The 17,186-nt window shown below is 48.9% G+C and overlaps 1 protein-coding gene across 2 annotated transcripts in view; it reads right to left on the bottom strand.

Moving 5' to 3' along the window:
* The window catches only part of SUFU (SUFU negative regulator of hedgehog signaling), a 104,915-nt gene that overhangs the window by 25,194 nt on the left and 62,535 nt on the right, over positions 1 to 17,186 (bottom strand). The window contains exons 4-8 of one of the 2 annotated variants that reach the window (XM_069461095.1): positions 13,731 to 13,873; positions 12,917 to 13,002; positions 12,660 to 12,732; positions 9,399 to 9,555; positions 7,470 to 7,581 (exon numbers count right to left, since the gene is read on the bottom strand). In XM_069461095.1, coding sequence (XP_069317196.1) covers positions 7,470 to 7,581; positions 9,399 to 9,555; positions 12,660 to 12,732; positions 12,917 to 13,002; positions 13,731 to 13,873 — 571 coding nt within the window. The remainder of the gene's footprint in view (positions 1 to 7,469; positions 7,582 to 9,398; positions 9,556 to 12,659; positions 12,733 to 12,916; positions 13,003 to 13,730; positions 13,874 to 17,186) is intronic. The other variant, XM_069461096.1, reaches the window with a different exon arrangement.

Here is a 17,186-nt window from a genome sequence, read left to right as displayed (position 1 = left end):
CCTGGGACCCCTCTCCTCAGACACAACCACTGCTCCTCTGTCAGCTGATTCTTTTGGTATTTTTTCTTGATATTTTTTTAATATAGTTTATTACTAGTTCCCAGTATTTCAGGCTTTCCCTATTGACTCCCCACTATGGAAGTTGAGCTTTTAGCTCTCTTCCGTGCCACCTTCCCACCTTCGCATCTTTCCAGGATAACTGCATTGTAGGTTTGTGCAGATCTGTAGTAAGTGCTTACATTGACATGACTCTATCAATGCTATTACAGCTTAGCCATGTAGTACACTATGGTTACTTTTCCTTTCTGTCACAATTTTCTGTTTTCCTTGGATTTAATAACTTGTTCTATGTGTTTATCACCAATTCAGTAAGAATTACTATTACCAATGGTCTACAGACTCTCCTCCCAAGACAGTCAAATACATCAAGTATTTATCAATTTTATCTTTTTAAAGACGTTTCTCCAGAGGATCCTTCCAGCCGACTCCCATCTGAGTTGGTTGCCTTCCATTCTTGCTGCACAGCTGCCATCTGGGATCCCTCTTCCCCTTCACCCTGTGATTCTCCTGCCTCCTTCTCATGTTGGATCCCATTTCCTATACCCCATGTCTTCCTCATTCATTCTGATTGAGCGTATCCTCTAGCAGATTTCACTTTATTTTTCAGTATGCCTCTCTCAGCCAAACGGTCTCCTCTGACCTGCCACCTTCAGGGGTTTCCAGGCAAACTAAAATACCAACTTTATGCATTGCTATGTAGATTTCCAAGGCCCTTCTTTCCAGGTTTTTTTTTTTTTCTTCCCTGTGAATTGGCAGGCACCATCTCCACTTTTATCCACCTTTACAGGCAATGCACAGTGGTAAAGAGGCCCAGATCTGGAGTCAAACATCCTGAGGTTCAAATATCAGCTGACACTTATTTCCAGCAGACTGACTCTAGATAAGTTATACAATCTAGCTAAGCCTCAGTGTTCTAATCTGCAAAATGGGGACAACAGGAGCCCACAACACAGAGACTGGCACTTGGCAATGCGCAATAAAACTACCTGCTCAGCCACAAGAACCTGTCCAGCCCAGGATTCTTACTGTATCGGGAGCACCAAGGAGTAGTTTATGGTACAGTTTAGATGCACACCTCAGGAATTCAGGAATGGGTCTAAATTTTTCATTTAGTCTTTACCACTTGTCTATATGACACGTTCTATATTTAGACTTCTCTCACTGCATAAGGTGATTTTTCACCTATCCTAACATACCCTCTGCTTTCAGTGTCAAGATAGATTCCTGATTTCTAGTACTATAGTGTTTATAGTACATACCCTGGTCATCCTACCTACATGTTACAGAATGACAAGGTCTTACTCATGCTGCCCCTCCACTCTGGTCTCTTGAAATGGAAAAGTCTTAATTTTTCCAAGTTAGCCTAAAGGGTATTGGTCATATTCTATCCACGGGTGGGAAAGAGAGGAGCTGAACCACCAAGACTCCTTTTAGTCACAATCTCAGTCCTGTGACAGTCATGACGTCTGCGCTGGCCACACGACTTGGGGCCTTCTCCTCGGGGACGCCTGGGAACAGGAACCAGGGCATCAGGGTTGGCAACTGTTCAGAAGCGAAGTGGATTTGGCTTGCTGAGCCCAGCCCAACCTCTGGCTTCTGCCTCTCGGCTGGGAGATTATTCCTTTTGCTTTCTGATCGCTGATGAAAGCTTTGAACTTTCCAGAAAGAGAACCACCTGCAGGTCTCCCTTCACGGCAGGACTGAGAAAAGGTAGGGGTGTGGGGTAGAGGGTGAGGGGAACCAGCTCACCTCCAAAGTTACTATTAAGCACAGGGCTGTATCACCTGATCATTCTGACAAATTCTCTGACAGGGATGATACCAGGAGTAAAAGGCCACAAAAGGTTATAGGTAAATACCAACAACCAAATGATAAAATGCATTATTTTCATTGTGAACCATTGCGTGGTTCAATGGTGAACCACCATTGCGATGATGGAATGGTGGGAGAGAGTGTGGCTAAAGAAGACAGGGTGAGTATAACCTGCGTGAAGGGTAGGGGGTTGCCTGGTCAACTTTTTTTCTTTTTAAATTTTACAGGGCAGCCCCCTCCCCCCCAAACCAGAATGGTTCAGAAAGACTCCCACCTAGCTCTTAACTCCTCTGGGCACAAGGGACCTCCATCCCAGCCTTGCCCTCTGACTTGGGTGGGGGCTTTCCCTGCTTTCCCGAATGAGCATGTTCTGGCCAAAGCCCTGGCTTTCCTTTTTCTGAGACACTGAATCATTTCCTTTCTCCAGCTCTTACCTTTGAACCTTCCTTTTCCCTTCCCTGGAAAAGTGACTCACTGCTGAAGTGTTGGGTGACACTGAGGATCAAGGATGGGCGATAAAAATACTCCTGATTGTGCAACTTGAGGAAGGGGGATGCAGTGTTTGGACTGAGAATTCAAAGCGTCAGTCAGGAACTCTGAAGTTGGGGTGTTAACAATGGCCATGGCTTCATCTCTTTGGGGAAGTGGAGCAAAGAATGAAGTTAAAACAGAAATTTACCCTCACCAGATATGCTGTGGAGCCTCTTGTTCTGCCCTTTGAAATGTGTATTTCTGAGAAAGGCACTTAGCATGACAACATGGATCACAGTGAGGTAGGCAAAAAGGAAGCAGAGAGCAGAGAGGCCTGGGCCGTTCCTCCCATCAGCCCTGCAGAGCCTGGCTGCGGCCCTAAGAGCAGGGCTGTTTCTTTTTGGGTTTTTCTTTCCAGTGCAAACAACTGTACTTCCCCAGCGTGGGAGTGGTGAGGGAAGCCAGCATGACAGAGCAGGCTCCAGGCTGGCCCCAGCACTGACATGACAGACCCTTGGAGCAGGGTTACCCAACACTGCCCCTGCGTGCTAGAGGCACCATAACAGCCCAGCTGTTTCCCCAGATGGAAACTCACCTTCCTTCACCCCAATTCACTGGTAGGTTGGATGCAAACGAGATATTTTCTTCTTCTAATTAATCTTCATGGACCTCATAGGCTGAGCAAAACAAAACATAATTTTCTAAAGGATGACTCCCTGGCCAGGTTACAAGCTATTCAAGATGGGAATTAGAGGTAGCAAAGTCACCCCATCCAAAAGGCCAAACAGATGGGAGCAGAGACACTCATAAAAGTAGAGAAAAAAAATATATATGTGTACACGTGTGTGGGGGTGTGTATGTGTTGGGGAGGTGTTGCAGATGAGAATGTCACAACAGGAGAACTCATGCTACAAAATCTTAAATTTGCCAGGAAATTGAGGCCAAAAAAAAAAAAAAGAGGTCTTAAAAGCTGCTAGTGCAACTCCAGAAGACCAAGAAACTTGGCTCAGCAATGATGGTGAATTTGCTTTTGAGAGGTGCCTCAACTACAAAGTGCTTCTCTCAGTCAGAAACCTTCCCCCTCCAGTACACGTGTACATACACAGTATCCATGCTGCCCTTCTCTGGGAGGATGCACAACCCAGAGAGCTCCTAAAGGTCCCACAACCTCTGTCGGTGGGTCACTGGCTGAGGGAGGAGGAGGTACTGGTATACTGAGGCAGGGTCCCAGCATCCGAGCACAAGGTTATGGAAATGCAAACCTCCCCGAGCAACGCACCTGACCACACCCGCCTCCAAGCCACTGTGGGGAGGCCGGGGAGCTAAAGCCAGCACTCCATAGAATAGTCCATATCTGACCAGGTGACCCAGACAGAGAGCATGCCCAGTGACTTCCCCCCTTAGATTGCTGACAGATGCTGGCAGGCAAGGTCTTGAAGCCAGGCTGTCCTCAAGTGGCACAAAGGAGCTGCTTCCCGTGCTTCCCAAACTCACCCGAGCAGGCAGTGGGAAGGGAGGCGCCAGCAAGCTGAAGGAGGCTTTTCTCAACCGATCATCTTGGGAAAAGCCAGATACAAATTTCACGGCTGGAATGCAAGGGTTGTGAAATGCTGAAGAAGCCCCGAAGAGGGCCAAGGACTCTCCTTCCGGGAAGGCGGTGGGAGGAGGGCTGGCAACGGAGAGTGGGAGAGGAGCAGGTTACCCAGAGGGGCCTGTCTTTCTGGGAACCGAGAAATAGGGCCTCAGAAAGAAAGAAATCCCCTAGCCCTGAGGTGGTAGAGGGGCCAGAGATAGGGTTGTTTTGTTTCTGAACTTGAATAAAACAAGGCCTTGTGTCAAGAAGTAATTCTGGTATAAATGAGCCAATTATGACACAGCTCGTTATTTCTGGCATTTGGAATCACTGAGGCTCATGGCATATCCTCCCTAGAGCTAAATAAGCACAGTAAGCCTCTAACATGGGGCTTTAGCCTTGTCCTCAGTGTCACATGAGAGGTCCCTATTCATGCTACAACTAGTTAAATGAGTTCCACCAGTGAGGGTCATTATCATCCCAAAGACACGGTCTTGTGTGTCCCTGTGTGTCCCTCACGGGGTCCCTGAGAATGGGGTAAGGAGGATCACACCTGTTTTAATGGCTGAGAGATGGCCCTTAGCTGTCACTCTTTCTAACCTTGGACAAGTTACCTACTAGCCTCTCTGTACCTCAGTTTTCTCATTTGTAAAAGGGGGATATATAAAATTATTGACTTCATAGAGTAGCTATGAGGGATGAATTATTAATTTTTTTATTTTTTTTTCTCTCTATATATATTTTTAGTTGTCCAGGTCATTTCTTTCTATTTTTAGTAGAGACGGGGGTCTCGCTCTTGCTCAGGCTGGTCTCGAACTCCTGACCTCGAGTGATCCCCCGGCTCAGCCTCCCAGAGTGCTAGGATTACAGGCGTGAGCCACCGCGCCCGGCCGAGGATGAATTAAATTAGTGTAGGTATAGAGCACTTGGATCATTACCTGGCACAGAATAAGCACTATGTAAGTGTTAGCTACTACTGAAGTGTGAAAAGAGCAAGTGCCCGGCTCCCCCAAGTAGGCCAGAACCCAGCTGCTAAATGCCCAGGCTTGATCAGCTGTTCTGAGCCTCTGACCTATCTCCGCATCCTCCTTTGACCATATACAGACCCATGAAGACCCATGCATCAGAGCTCCCCCACCCAGAAAGCCTGACAAAATCAGACACGCAGACAAAATAAGACCCACGCTGGTTGCTCCCTCACAGGGAGAGCAGCAAACACTGGTGCCAGCACATTTTGGGTTGGCTTTCTCAGTTGCAATCCATGTGGTACATCTGAAACGGGGTCAGGTCCCAGGGTGGGCAGCACAGATATTACAATCGTGCTTGCTAATCTGAACTGGGTCCATCACCATCAATCCTGAGATAACAGCAAGCTAGAGTCTGAGAGACTTGAGGGGTGTGTTGGAGAATGTTCTTGGCAAAGGAGGAGGAATAATTTTCAACCAATTGCTAACAAATTGGTAACCAGCACTGAGAACCTCAGAGGAAACGTCCTGATTCCCTCAGACTACAGATTCTGGCACTTTGGAGACCTGACTGGGTACTTAAGCTGCAGGGAGCGGGAGATGACCCCAGAGAGCTGGCGCCTCTGATCTATTGCCACCCATCTGTCTGTATCCCAGCCAATTCAGGCCAAAGGGTGGAGGCTGCAGCCTCTCTGCCTTGTGTCTACAGATAGGCCTCAGACCAGAACCAAATGTCCCACTGCCCGGTCAGAGTGTGGATAAGTCTGGGCTTATGCGTGTATCTGGGAACCCAGAGCCTCATGTCCCTTGCTACGTCCAGGGGTACAGCAGCTGGAAGTATACCCAAGCCAGGGAGTGAGATCTCAGGCCTGTCCCAGACGTACAACAGGGGCAAATGGGGTTCTCTGTAGGAACCCTTGCCATTCTGCCCAGAAATCCTGGCCTTCCAGAGGTGGGAGGACCATCTGGGCTGAGACTGTCTCCAAGTTACAGGCAATCTGCTAGAGATTTTAAGTCGACAAGTACCTCTGGCCTCCGATCAGTGCCAACAAGATCCAGAGCAAGAAGCCATGGCAGGGCATGAGAAGGAGTATGGCCCCAGGACAAGGTCCAGACTCCCATGTAGAGAGCTTCCAGATGCCCCACGAGCCAGCGAGGCCATCTGCTGCTGCCAGGGGAAGATAACGGTGCCTCAACCCACCTACTTCAGGGCAGCTGGCTAGAGAAATCCATGGGCTGGAGTTGAAAGCTGCTCTGAGGTGGTGGTGGAGGCTTCTCCAGGCTCTTGCCAAAGAGCTCACTCTCATGGCTTCTGGATGGCAGGTTCACCAGGTGAGCCAACCGGGGCAGCCCTGTTCCCAGAGCAACTCTCCCTACTCCACAGTCTGCTCCCAGGAGGCAGGCTTAACTTTAACCAGCCAGGCCTCGCCTGAGCCATCCCCTTCAGCTCCTTTTCCCACCTGGTAAAATTCTAAGGTGCTTTCAAGGTCCCCTCTCATTCTTCTTCCTCCAAGATGCCCCCGCTAACTACTCCAGATCTCGCTGACCCGTCTTTTCTACAGGGCACTGAATCACTACCATTTCTGGGGACCACAATCAGCAACTGGAGCTAGAATCCAAAGCAGCAGCCACTTTCAACAACTTGCATCTACAGCCAGACGCATGCCATTGAAAGTTAATTGTTTCACTCATGTTCCTCCAAAGGAAGAGCCCGTGCACCCCAGATGGTCCCCTGGGTCCTGAGCTTGCCACACAGCAAGTGTGTAATAAAGACTCATTAGAAGAAGGATGATCACCCTAGTCTTGCAGGATTAGTCGACCTCTCTTTTAGCCCAAAGCACAGCAATTTCCCCCCTGGTGGGCAAGGTTTCTTCTCTGGGCTGCCAGCTCCCAGGCACCCCCACCAGCAGCTATTCCCCAGAGCTACCCGGGGACTAAGGGCAGAGAGGGGTGCCTAGCTCCAGCCCTCCCATCATTTGTCTCCTATCGGAGGAAGAGAGGTTGTCAGGAAGCAGATCTGACCTCTAGGGTGGCCACAGTCTCTCTCCCAAGGGCTACAGGGCCCCTGGGCAGGCAGCAGAGGCCTGCAAAGGACTTCCCTTCCCTTCCCTGGGCCCCAGGGAAGGGAGGCAGGAAGAAGGGCCTCAGCAGCAGGCATCCAGTGTGGGGCTGGCCAGACAGGGAGGCCCCCAGGGTTGCAGCTATCAGCCGGAGACCAGGCTCCAGGAAGGAAGGAAGGGCAACTCTGGCCGAGGCCGAGATAAGGAGGGGACTGTGCTCAGCACAATGGGCTCCCACAAGGCTGGGAGGCCCCAAGTCAGATCTTGCCCCAACCTGGCCTCCTGTTCACTCAGCCCATGTAAATATTTACTGATGTTTATATTCATGGTGCACTGGGGCCCCTCTGAGGCCCTTTGCTATGACCCACAGATCTGTGTGCCCCGGACCATGCCTAACCTTAAGCCCACACACCCTGGGTCTATCCAGCAAGGGCCAGAGGCATTGTTTTCTCTCATGCAATCCACAGGGACGGGCCCTTCAGGACAAAACTGTCCTCTTGTCCCAACCATGGGATACTGGGAACTTACGGGGCCCGGTCGTGGTTGAGGCCATTCTGCCGCTGAGGGTTGATTGGCGGAAGGACAGGTTTGCTGTTGATCTCGAGTCCTCTCCTCAGGGTCTCCCGGATCTGCTCTGTGTCTGCAATGACACCACTAAGTTGCCAATGGCCCTCTGGGCTCCCAGCAACCCCCACCCTGCCCTGGAAATCTGGCTCAGCAGACATGCTGGGGAAAAGCCCACTCTAGACAGCCAGACATGAAAGCCGAGTGCAGACTGTGAGGAACACCGTGCTCTCGAGAAGCTTTTGGTCTAAAGAGCGCCATTCTTGCAGAAGACCACTCTGGCATCTGGACTTCAGAAGAGCACTCTTCACTGTCCTTTTCCTTCCTGTGTCACAGGCCTGAGGTTTGCCCTTAACATGGCTTCAGACAGTGACTGACTGACAAGGCCTTTGCCACTGCCCTAGACCACCAGGGACCCTTCCCACTGAAATGGATGCGAGTAAGGGCTGTAAGTGCCCTGCCATGAATGAGCAGGTGCCTCATACACACCTTTCTGAATTCTGTGTGGTCAACTATTGCCCAGCCCTGCCACCCTTTCCCCTTGGGCTTGGGTCAGTGGGATGCTGAGATCATCTTCCCACCTTGGCCTATCCCAGGGAACTCTGCCTCTCCATGGAGCTACCAAGAGCCAGGAGGTGAAAGAGGAGTTTCTTGGTGGGATTATTTCTTTGCAAGGTGCTTTGCTGGTCTTTGGGGTGAAGCTTGCTAGTCTGGTCCCCTATATTGAGATTTTGATCTAAGATTTACATCCGCAAACTGTAAACACATACAAAAAAGTAAATTAACATTAGTTGCTCAAAGAGTGGCCTTACAGTGGGGAGGAGATGATTACTAACTTTTCTGTTTGACTTGTTATAGTGGCGTGGATTACTTTTGTAATTTTTAAAATATAGCTAATAATGATTGAAATTTTGGACAAGATTATGCCTCCCTCCTTAAATCACCTCTTTTGTCAAAAGCAACCAAATGATTCTAGTAACTACATACCTTCTCTCTCAACCTCTGATAGGCTTGGCACACCATTAGAACAAGCAGGAAGGAAAGAAAGGGCTCAAATATTTGCACTAGGGGTTTAAGTTGTCCTTTTCAGAAAGAAAAGACCTTTTATAAGTTTTATCTCACATGTAGGTATTTTATACAGGGCTGTAGGCATCTTATTCTTCAAAAAGAAAAGATAGAGAATAGAGAAAGGAAGTAGACAAAGAAGCTGTAAACATACGTATATGTAAGTGGCTGCTTTTCCTTTGGAGTTAGCTAGGGACGCCCTCTGCTAAAAACCACAACTGTTTCTATAGCCAAGACCAGCCTGGGCAGCTTCCAACGGGACAGCCATGTCCTCTTTCCCCAAAACCCCACCAGGAACATGGTGGGTATAGGGGCCCTGACCACAGCCCCTTACCCTGTATATGCAGGACAGGGGCCAGGGACCATTTGCAAGCTGGCCTCACACTCAGGCCTCTCTTATTGAATGCCTGGGAGGGCCCGAGGCCAGAGTGATCCTTGGATTTGGCATGGCTTTCAGGCCAGAGCTGGGCCCTGTGTCAATTACGTGGGTGGCCGACACTTGTTCTCTTGCACTTGGGTGGACTGTGGACTTTTCCTGTAACTGTTCTATGGCTTCCACTCACCTTCGTGACCTTAGATTGCAAGGGGCAAATCTAAAACACAATAGTCCCTGCTGGTGGTGCATTTGAAATACACACAGGAAACACAGCCAGAAATGGGCCAATAAAGCTCCCTTAATTCCACCCTGCTGGAAGACTTCACTTGCTGTTTAAATCAGGCCAGGAAATAAACTGTTGAATGGGCTGTTTTTGTTAGCGATCCATCCTAGAGAACCTAAAAACCAGGCCTGGGGAAAAGGAAGGAGGAAAGCTGGGCGATGGCTCCCACCTTTGCCAGAGAGCCGCCGGGGCTGTGTGCCGATGCAGATGCTCCGGCTGTCCTCATCATCCTCAGGGGGCCGGCTCAGGTCATCCCAGGCACACTTGGCACTGACACCGCTCAGGTTGGAGCCGTCTGTCTCGATGCCTTTGTCAACTCTCTCCTGCTTGAAAAGAACCAAAGAGCCAGAGTTCCTTCAGAGAACTGGTGGCCCAAGGTCACTATCACCCTCCCAGCCACCGCCCTTACAGTATTTACTGAGCCCTTGTAGGTGCTGAGCATGGGACAGCTGTTGGAAAAGCAGGGCGTCTGACCTTGTTCTGCCCTGGTTACCAATGTATGAAGGTCTCTGCCAGCCCCTGGACTCCTGCAGGGGAACCAAGGATTAGGGGAAGCCAGGAGGAATGAAAATCCCAAGGGAAGCTTCTCTACTATCAACCTTCTGGTGCAATGGCCTTCACACTTGTTTCAGAGCCCCAACTCTGCCTCCTCCACACTGGCCCATGAAACTGATGTGGCCACGATAGGACCTACTTCCCTGAGGAAAGGCACGATCCTTCCTCTCCTTCTGATCCTCCAAGAAGAACCCCCAGTCACTGCTACAGAAGACAGCGGGAGCTTGCCACAGGCGGGAGAGGCCACACCTGCAGTTTCCCTTCGAACAGCTAGAGGGTGTGGTCACACAGGGAAGCGCCCCCGGACAGCACAAGGACTGGACTTCCCTAGCTCACTTGTGTGGCAAAGGACTCTGGACAGAATTTCTTTTCCATTTCTTAGACTGAAATGGGGGCCTGGAGGATAGCGACTATCTGCAGACCCCTTGGCCGCCCTGCCTTTGTACCGCCCTTGGCACTGCTGAGTCCAAACACTCTTCAAATGGCCTCAAGGGAGAGCTGTACTCAAAACATCCCTGGATTTTCTGGTAAAACATAGTTCCGTGATGCTGAGGTTTGGATTAAAGATCACTGGGAAAGCTCTAGCAACCTTGCCCCCAAACAGCCAAAGCTCCTTGTGACTGAGCACCTCAGCAAGTCTGCTCTCCCCTGCCCACCTGCCCCTCTTCCCCTGGCTCCTCAGGCACCACACTGGCCCGCGCTCAGCCAGGGAGCCTATCTGGCGGAAGTGCAGGTACTATCCTTATTTCTTGGGACCGGTGGCCCTGTTCCAGATGCCCCCCTCTACTCTCTCTTTTCCAGGGCTCCCGTCATCCTGGGCAAAGCTGGAGACTCTGAGCAGGGAGGCAGCTCTGCGTGCTCTGGGCAGGGAGCATGTGGGCCCTGGTTTGCTCAGGGGAGAGCCTGAGCTCTTCCCTCTTCACTGGCTGCCCTGAGGCCCCTCACCTAGGTAACATCTGAGGACAGACATCTCTTGGCTCAATAGGTCCGGCCTACTTACTTTAGAAGGAAAAAGAAAGCGTTAAGACCCAGAGAAGTTAAGGGACCTATTTAGGCACACACCTCGTTAGTGGTAGAGCTCGGATCACAGGGACACTAGCTAGCTCTAAAGTGAACTGACAGCAAGCAGGCACCAGAAAGACACAAGTGGACACAGAGGAGTCCATACTTGGTGCCACCAGGAAGAAAGCTGTGCTTTCTCCCCACAGGCTCCTTGCTTGCTTTTAAAGGCCTCTAGGTGCTCTAGGTCCTGCTGGCTGGTCTCAGGAGAGCCTGAAGACTAGGAAGGGAACTGTGCTCGGCATGCAGACAAAGGATGGTGTGCTTACCCTACTAGTTCAAAGGACCAGGTTCTTTCATAGTACTTGGCACTTATGACAGGGCCAAACAACAGCCCACAGTGCCCCATGCTGGATCCCAGTGTGGCTGCAGAACAAGGGCTTAGGGAAACATAGCCTTCATGGTTCCTGGTTCTTGCATAAGCAGAAGCTATAAGGAAACCAAGTTTAAAGTAGAGATAACAGAGGATCCTGGGAGCAATTTGAAAATTTCATTGTTAAAGGCATTAGGAAAACAGAGGAGCATCATTTGTGAATGAAGAGGATTTATGCCCAGGAACTCACAGGTCTACAGTGAAGGACCCAGGGACTGCTGGCTAAACGTCCATCTGCCACTTTTCGCTTGCTCTAGCACATGGAACTCCTGGCAGCTGCCTGTGGCCTACCAGATCTTTACAGAAGCATGAGGTTCAGAGGTAGCAATGACCTGCAGCTGGTAGGGAGAATAGAAGGAACCAGATACATGGCAGGCACAGTATTAGCCTGCTTCTCCTGCTTCGTGAGCAACCCGTAAGAGAGGCAGTTATGCTCTTGTGGCTTTCAAAATTCACCTGCATGCCAAAGGAGTGTTTCTAAAACAGCAAAGATAACACTGAAATTCTTCCAGGTGGGCCACAGTGAGTGGGCAACTGCAGGCCTATATGTCTAAAGATCCCTTTTCACATTAAGGAATGCCAACCTATCCAGGGCAGGATTGGAATCTGACTGCCCAAGATGGAAAATGTGTCAAAAGTGGGGATGGGACTGTGAGACCAATCAGCGCTCACCCCTGTAGCTGGGCCATGGGGTCAACATCACCTAAGCCACTGTCTATTACAGGGTAGTGGTGGCCATGGGGTGGCTCCCTGAAAAGAAGCCTGTGTTCTTCTCTCTCTCTCTCATTTTTTTAGAGAGAGAGTCTCTCTCTGTCACCTAGGCTAGAGTGCAATGCCATCATCATGGCTCACCGCAGCCTTGAACTCCTGGGCTCAGGCAATCCTCCTACCTCAGCCTCCTGAATAACTGGGACTACAGGTATAGGCCACCACACCCTGCTAGTTTTTTCCTATTTATTTATCTTTTTTAGAGACAGGGTTTGCTATGTTACCCAGGCTGGTCTCAAACTTCTAGCCTCAAGTGAGCCTCCCACCTCAGCCTACCAAAGTGCTGGGATTACAGGTGTGAGCCACAGCACCTGTGTTCTTTTAAGAAGAGAGGAAGTAAGGGAATGAATACTAGGCAAGCAAGCAATACCCACTACACTTATTTTCTTTCATTGCTGGTGATCTAATTTTTTTAAGCTGATATATAATTTAGATACAATAAAATTTTTCCTTTTTAAATGCAAAAATATATGTGTCTGAGACTAGCTTTCCTGGGCTAAAAGCTCTACTCCCTATGTGCTCTGCAGAATTCAGGGGACAAGTTCCAAATTATGCCATATTTCTTCTACTCACTCACATATAAAGCTTCTCCGTTTTCCCAGGATGAAAGCCAGTGTTATTTGGAAGAGGCCTAGGCACAGTGTGCTAGAAAGGTTTTCCTCACTCAAGACATACTTGCAGGTGTGGATCGATCTCAAATATGGTCTCTCCCCTCCGCATGTCAGTTATCAGCCAGGGGCCGCCAGCGCTGTGGACAAGGAAAGGGGATATGATGGTAACTGAGGGTCTGGAGCTGAAGGGCCAGGCCTGCAGCCTGCCCTGCTTGCTGCCCCAGGCCCAGAATACAGGGGAACAGCTCCTGGTCAGGGGCTGTCAGGGAGTGGGGTGAAGGAGGGACCCCCGCCCCCAGGCCCCGGGCAGTGGGTACTCACACAGGCACCGTGCGCAGCAGCTCCAGGATGCCCTGCCCATTCCACTGCTGGGCTGAGTGTAGCTCCTCAGTGCAGACCCCAACGATCTAAGGACAAGAAGCCACTGTCTATTAATGGCCATCCCTCCCAGAGGATCAGCCACCTAGGCTTTCTCAGGGTCACCTGAAGTGGGGGGACCCCAGGCAGGACGTGTGCTCAGGCGCTGGTGTGTCCAAACTGGGGTGGTTCCCTTAGGAGGGAGTGTCTGGGTCCACAGACAGGCACTGAGGCCTGACCCTTGCCCTTGCTGGGACGGGTCAGGTTTCTGACACAGAGCCTAGCTCCAGGCTGCAGAGGAGAAAAATCAAGGTCTGAGCCGACTCAGGATGGGTCGTTAAGCCATGTCTCTGGAAGCAGGGGAGGTTCAGGGAGACAACCAAACCTTTGCATGGATCTCATCGTGACCAACAGCAGGCACTGGCCAAAGCTGGAGTAGATTCACGGTGCTTCTGGGAAAAGGCAAGTCCAGCCCAGAGCTGGCTCCTGCTGGGGAGTCCTGTGCCTGCCAATCTCCCAGTCTTTACCAGTTCACAGAACACCCTCCCTGTTACAGCCATTCCCTCCCACCCAAACAGCCCCTTCCTCTTTCCTCTTTCTCTCATCTCAGCAGGTTAAACCATCTGAATCTACTTGAAAAACCACTGGAGGGAAGAGAAAATGAGAGAAAACCAAAGGAAACCTCCCACTCCCTTCATTCCTCCTACCCAAGCCCCCCTGTCCTGTCAGAACTTTTCCCACAGGAAAGGCTCAAGCCAACGTCTAACCTGCACCTCACCTGGAGGAAGGTAACGATCCCAAACGGTGTCTGCACGGGTTGCATCTGTGGGTCTTCGGTCAGCAGCATGTGCTGAATTCTTGACTCACTGTTATCCAAAGGGCTGTGCCAAGACACATGGTCCCCGCTGCAGAAGGTGTTCTCTGTGGGAGACACACGAGGATCCTCAGTGCTCGAGGCCCCAGATCCAGGCCTGGAATCTGACCTGGGACCTCAGAAGCCCAGGCTGGGAGGCTCCCCAGCCTACTGGGATATCCTCTGTGAAGGGGGAGAAGCGTTCACTCCGGATGGAAGCAAAGAGTCTGTGGATATTTGAAAAAAACGAAATTGTTCCTGTTTGCCAATTCTGTCAGCCTTCAGTGGAAAAGGACAGGCTGCTGGTGTGGATGTGCACTTGGCCTGGGAAGCCCAGGGACTCCTGGCATCTGCTTCACCTCCCCAGCTCCCTGACTCACGGGGGGAGGGGGCAGCCATAATTAGATCTGCCAGGAAAGAAGAAAGTGCTTTTCTGTGGGGCCACCTGGCCAGAAGTCCACAGGGAGGCTGGAGGGCAGTAAAAGCCCTTCCCCTTGGAAAGACAGACCAGGCTTTTTGTGCGGCTGAAACAGTGCTCAGAAGGGAATGCTCCACCTTGGAGGGCCTTTGAGATCTGCCACCAGTTTCCCAGAAATAGGCAGAGGAACACAAGGCTTCAAGTAAATGGAGGTCTGGATAGTGCCTCAACCCCTTAGCAGAGATGTACAGACTCTGCCAAGGGACGGCTGTTTCCATGAGGACAAAGCCACCTCATAGCCGCACCACTGTACTTCACACAGGCCCATTACCTTAAAAATGTTTCTGTTTAAGGCCACTTTCATTTAAAATTTTTTTCTCCAGCCTGAGCAAGAGCGAGACCTCCGTCTCTCCTAAAAATAGAAAGAAATTAGCTGGACAACTAAAATTTTTATACATATATATATATATATATATATATTTGGCCAGGCATGGTGGCGCATGCCTGTAGTCCCAGCTACTCGGGAGGCTGAGGCAGAAGGACTGCTTAAGCCCAGGAGTTTGAGGTTGCTGTGAGCTAGGCTGACGCCATGGCACTCTAGCCCAGGCAACAGAGTGAGACTCTGTCTCAAAAAAAAAAAAAAAAAAATTTTTTTTTTCTTTAAGGTCCGTGGGGCATGAAGTCTCCCACCACCCCTGCCTCTTGTCTTGGGTACCCACGGTACTCTGCACTTACCAGCCTATGTGTATCTAAAGGTTCCCTTCCAGTTTTTCCTTCTGACACAGATGCAAGCACACTGTTTTGCAGATTTCACTTAATTATGTATCTTAGAGCTCATTTTCTATCAGCACATAGAGAGCTACTTCGTTCTTTAAATGGCTGTGTTGTAGTCATCATGGTCTATCATTTATGATCTGGGAATCTCAACAGTTGAGGTCCCTTTACTTTTTATCAATATTTAAGGTAAGGCAGAGCACACACATATACACACATGTGAACACACACACACACACACACACCCTAGCCTAAAGGTTCCTGGGAGGCTTCACAGCCTGCTGGGGTATCCTCTGTGAAGGGGGAGAGAGCTTCTGCTGATGAATGCTAACTCCCTCCTGTGTCAGGTGAAGCTACACAGCCATCTTTTCCATCCAAGGGACAAGTTTGGCTTATTGGTTCTAACCTCAATGGTGTTCATTCAGGAGGGAGAAGGAAGACTATTTCCTCTAAGGGACCGATAATAACAAAGGGGAGGAGAAGGCATGACTCTAGGCAGAACCAACTAGAAACCCTTAAATTTCCAAATTCCCACTAGGCCCACTCTTCCCAGAATTTCCTCTCTATTACAGAAGTGTATATCTACAAGCAGCTTGCAAGCTCCATAAGTAAGAAACAATGCAACAAGTAAAAGGATTGAATTAGTAATTAACCTCCTCCCAACACACATACACACACATGCATACATGAGGTTCAAGCCCAGATTCCTTCACTGGCAAATTCTACCAAACATTTAGAGAAGATTCTTCACAAACTCTTTCAAAAATAAAAGAAGAGGAAATACTTCCCAATTCATTCTATGAAGCCAATATTGCTCTGATATCAAAACTAGACAGAGGCATCATAAGGAAAAAACACACCATAGACCATTATCCTTTATGCATATGTTGAGGACAAAAATCTTCAACAAAATACCAGCAAACTGAATCCAGTAATATATAGAAAGGGTTATATACAATGACAAAATGAGATCTATCCTAGAAATGCAAGGTTGGTTAAACACAATAAAATCAATGTAATATATCAATAGAATAAGGTTAAAAAAATACCATATGATCACCTCAAAAGACAGAAAAAGCATTAGATTTGACAAAATCCAATACCTTTCCATGACAAAAACACTCAAACTAAAAATAGCTGGAATTTCCTCAACCTGATAAAGGACATCTATAAAAAAAAACCCAGAGCTAACTTGATGGGAAATGACTGAATTAATTCCCCCTAAGACCAGGAACAAGACAGAGATGCCCCCTCTTGCTACTTCTATTCAACATTGCATTAAAGGTTCTAGCCAGGACAATTAGGTAAGCAAAAGAAATAAAAGACATCTAGATTGGAAATGAAGAAGTAAAACTGCCTCTATTCACAGATGATATGATCTTGTATATAGAAAACCTTAAGGAATCCACTAAAAAATCTATTAGAACTAAAAAACATGTTCAGCAAAGTTGTAGGGTATAAGAACAATATGCAAAAATCACTTATATTTCAATACACTATCAAGAAACAATTCAAAAATGAAATTAAGAAAAACAATTCCGGGCCGGGCGCGGTGGCTCACGCCTGTAATCCTAGCACTCTGGGAGGCCGAGGTGGGTGGATCGCTGGAGCTCAGGAGTTCGAGACCAGCCTGAGCAAGAGCGAGACCCCGTCTCTACTAAAAATAGAAAGAAATTATATGGACAACTAAAATATATATATACAAAAAAAAAAAAAATTAGCCGGGCATGGTGGCGCATGCCTGTAGTCCCAGCTACTCGGGAGGCTGAGGCAGTAGGATCGCTTAAGCCCAGGAGTTTGAGGTTGCTGTGAGCTAGGCTAACGCCACGGCACTCACTCTAGCCTGGGCAACAAAGTGAGACTCTGTCTCAAAAAAAAAAAAAAAAAAAGAAAAACAATTCCTTCACAATAGCATCAAAAAGAACATAATACTTAGAAAACTACAAAATGTTGTTGAAAGAAACTAGAGAAGACCATACATAAATGGAAAAACATCCAACGTTCATGGATCGGAAGACTTAATGTTATTAAGATGGCAGAATTTCCCCAAATTGATCTACAGATTGAATGTAATCCCTATAACAATGCCACATGCCTTTTTTGCAGAAATTCACAAACCGACTCTAAAATTCTTATGAAAATGCAAGAGACCCAGAAAAGCCAAAACAACCTTGAAAAAGAAGAACAGA

The sequence above is a fragment of the Eulemur rufifrons genome, chromosome 28 (assembly GCF_041146395.1).
Source record: "Eulemur rufifrons isolate Redbay chromosome 28, OSU_ERuf_1, whole genome shotgun sequence".
In the NCBI taxonomy this organism is placed as follows: domain Eukaryota; kingdom Metazoa; phylum Chordata; class Mammalia; order Primates; family Lemuridae; genus Eulemur; species Eulemur rufifrons.
Note: the sequence above shows the minus strand (reverse complement) of the source record. Positions and strands in the feature narration are given on the sequence as shown.